The sequence below is a fragment of the Staurois parvus genome, unplaced genomic scaffold (assembly GCF_062004578.1).
Source record: "Staurois parvus isolate SC_StPar_1 unplaced genomic scaffold, SC_StPar_1.0 ptg001010l, whole genome shotgun sequence".
In the NCBI taxonomy this organism is placed as follows: Eukaryota; Metazoa; Chordata; class Amphibia; order Anura; family Ranidae; genus Staurois; species Staurois parvus.
Window position 1 is genome coordinate 28,752 of NW_028318806.1, and position 3,259 is coordinate 32,010.

Consider the following 3,259-nt stretch of genomic DNA (forward strand, 5'->3'; position numbering starts at 1 on the left):
GCAGTGTACAGGGGTCATGTAATGAGTCTCATATATTAGTTTCACCTTTTAAGTTGCATTATTGAAATAAATGAACTTTTGCATGATATTCAAATTTTTTGAGTTTCACCTGTATCTCCCGCCAATCAGGAGTGATAGAAATAGTGCGTGTGTAATGTCATATCTCCCACCAATCAGGAGTGATAGAAATAGTGTGTGTGTGATGTCATATCTCCCACCAATCAGGAGTGATAGAAATAGTGTACATGTGATGTCATATCTCCCACCAATCAGGAGTGATAGAAATAGTGCGTGTGATGTCATATCTCCCACCAATTGGGAGTGATAGAAATAGTGTGTGTGTGATGTCATATCTCCCACCAATCGGAAGTGATAGAAACAGTGTGCGTGTGATGTCATATCTCCCGCCAATCAGGAGTGATAGAAATACAGTAGTGTGCATGTGATGTCATATCTCTCACCAATCGGAAGTGATAGAAACAGTGTACGTGTGATGTCATATCTCCCGCCAATCAGGAGTGATAGAAATAGCGTGTGTGGCTGTCAATCACCGGATCCCGGCCAGTAATTACCCGCCGGCGCTCAGTGATTACCGAGCATCTCCGATGGGGAGGAGGACTGTTTTGTTTACTAACAATCTTCCTCCCTGTTAGCTCAGGCACACTGCACAGCACAGCCATCCAGAACAGTGCACTTACAGTGATGCACCCCCCTACCCCCTAGTAAAACACTCCCAGCACACAGTTAACCCTTTGATCGCCCCTCATACCCCCAAAGGAGGTGCACGGTGATGTTAGGGTGGGTGTGGAGTTCTTGGCATCTAATGTAATGGGGGGGTGAGATGCTCTGGACATCTAGTCTTACAATTACAACTGGCCCTTTGAGGGAAACCATAATGCTGACACAGCCTGCATAATAATGATCATTAAAAATAAAAACCAACTTTAGCCCTTTTATATAGAATTCTGATTTTTATTTTTTTTTTACAGGTGGATTGATGAACCACGTTTTCGGTCATGCTGGTCTTCGTGAATACAACTCAGTCACATGGGAAACCAAACGTCTGTGTGTCTTAATTGACTGAAAGTTTTTATTGCAGTTCACTGGAGGAGTCACACAGGACACAAGTCATATCCGTGTTCTAAATGTCATAAGTGCTTTGGGTCCTCTTCAACACTGATCCAACCTCAGAGGACAACATGAGAAAAGTCATTTCAGTGTTCTGGAAGTGACAATTGCTTTACAGTAAAGTCCAACCCATGTATACATAAGAGGAGTCATTTCAAGCGATTTCTTGTTTGGAACGTGACAAAGATTTTACAATGGAGGCAAAACATATCACACACCAGAAGGTTCACACTGGAGGGAAGCCATATCAGTGTTCTGAATGTGACAAAGCTTTTACATGGAAGTCACAGCTTATCAGACACCAGAGGATTCACACTGGAGAGAAGCCATATCAGTGTTCTGAATGTGACAAAGCTTTTACATGGAAGTCACATCTTATCATACACCAGAGGATTCACACTGGAGAGAAGCCATATCAATGTTCTGAATGTGACAAAGCTTTTACATGGAAGTCATGTCTTATCATACACCAGAGGATTCACACTGGAGAGAAGTCATATCAGTGTTCTGAATGTGACAAAGCTTTTTCATGGAAGTCATGTCTTATCATACACCAGAGGATTCACACTGGAGGGAAGTCATATCAGTGTTCTGAATGTGACAAAGCTTTTACATGGAAGTCACAGCTTATCAGACACCAGAGGATTCACACTGGAGAGAAGTCATATCAGTGTTCTGAGTGTGGCAAAGCTTTTACACAGAAGTCAAATCTTATCATACACCAGAGGATTCACACTGGAGGGAAGTCATATCAGTGTTCTGAATGTGACAAAGCTTTTACACGGAAGTCGAATCTTATATCACACCAGATGATCCACACTGGAGAGAAGTCATATCAGTGTTCTGAATGTGACAAAACTTTTACACAGAAGTCAAGTCTTATCACACACCAGAGGATTCACACTGGAGATAAGTCATATCAGTGTTCTGAATGTGACAAATTTTTTACAACCAAGGCAGAGCTTATCATACACCAGAGGATTCACACTGGAGAGAAGCCATATCAATGTTCTGAATGTGACAAAGCTTTTACACAGAAGTCACATCTTATCAGACACCAGAGGATGCACACTGGAGAGAAGCCATATCAATGTTCTGAATGTGACAAAGCTTTTTTAACCAAGAAAGAGCTTATCATACACCAGAGGGTTCACACTGGAGAGAAGCCATATCAGTGTTCTGAATGTGACAAAGCTTTTACATGGAAGTCATATCTTATCACACACCAGAGGATTCACACTGGAGAGAAGTCATAGCAGTGTTCTGAATGTGACAAAGCTTTTACATGGAAGTCATATCTTATCATACACCAGAGGATCCACACTGGAGAGAAACCACATCAGTGTTCTGAATGTGATAAAACTTTTACACAGAAGTCAGTTCTCATAGCACACCAGAGGGTCCACACTGGAGAGATGCCATATCAGTGTTCTGAATGTGACAAAGCTTTTACATGGAAGTCATATCTTATCATACACCAGAGGAGTCACACTGGAGAGATGCCATATCAGTGTTCTGAATGTGACAAAGCTTTTACACAGAAGTCACCTCTTATCAGACACCAGATGAGTCACACTGGAGCGAAGTCATATCAGTGTTCTGAATGTGACAAAGCTTTTACAGGTAATGCCAGGCTAATCTATCACCAGAGGATTCACAAGCTTGAGCTGCATAGAGGAAACTCCAGAAGAAGGGGCAATATTAAAGAAGTCACAGTTGTCCCATTAGGTTCACAGGCCCAATGTCTTCCCACAAACTAGGGAAGACATGATGCTACTTAAAAAAGAAAAAACTTTGAAGAAACAGGACTCTAATGATCGGATTCATTGGGTTTAGTTCTTATGTCCTTCAGAAACACACCTAGAAGGCCTGTGAATCTTTTACCTATGGACATTTTTCAGACAAGCAGCAATGACTGAACTGTTTTCCTCATCATTCTCATCTTTATCCTTTTTTATGGAGCATTGACTGAACATGTAATGAATTTTCATCATTCACTAACTGAGCTATGTTCCCCTGTGTTTTCTTCATTGCCAGAATCTGACCAACCAATACATGACCAACAATGCCTCAGTACCAGAGTCTAGGATGGGGTCCAATGGCTTCTTGCCAAGCCTCTGAAACCTCATTA

At 41.7% G+C, this 3,259-nt stretch overlaps 1 protein-coding gene across 1 annotated transcript; it reads left to right on the forward strand.

The window, feature by feature from the left end:
• The first annotated feature begins 1,322 nt into the window (after positions 1 to 1,322).
• LOC149441248 (uncharacterized) lies at positions 1,323 to 2,888 on the forward strand. The gene is made up of 2 exons (XM_089657566.1): positions 1,323 to 2,329; positions 2,414 to 2,888. Exons 1-2 carry the CDS (start codon positions 1,323 to 1,325, stop codon positions 2,886 to 2,888), a joined length of 1,482 nt encoding a protein of 493 aa, XP_089513692.1.
• Positions 2,889 to 3,259: the final 371 nt, after the last annotated feature.

What these genes read in the sequence shown, in the direction of transcription:
- LOC149441248 (XM_089657566.1), top strand. Translation starts at nt 1,323, where the DNA reads ATGGAGGCAAAACATATCACACACCAGAAGGTTCACACTGGAGGGAAG. An exon ending in GAATGTGACAAAGCTTTTAC is followed by an intron (nt 2,330 to 2,413) that starts ATGGAAGTCATA and finishes CAAAGCTTTTAC; the next exon opens with ATGGAAGTCATATCTTATCA.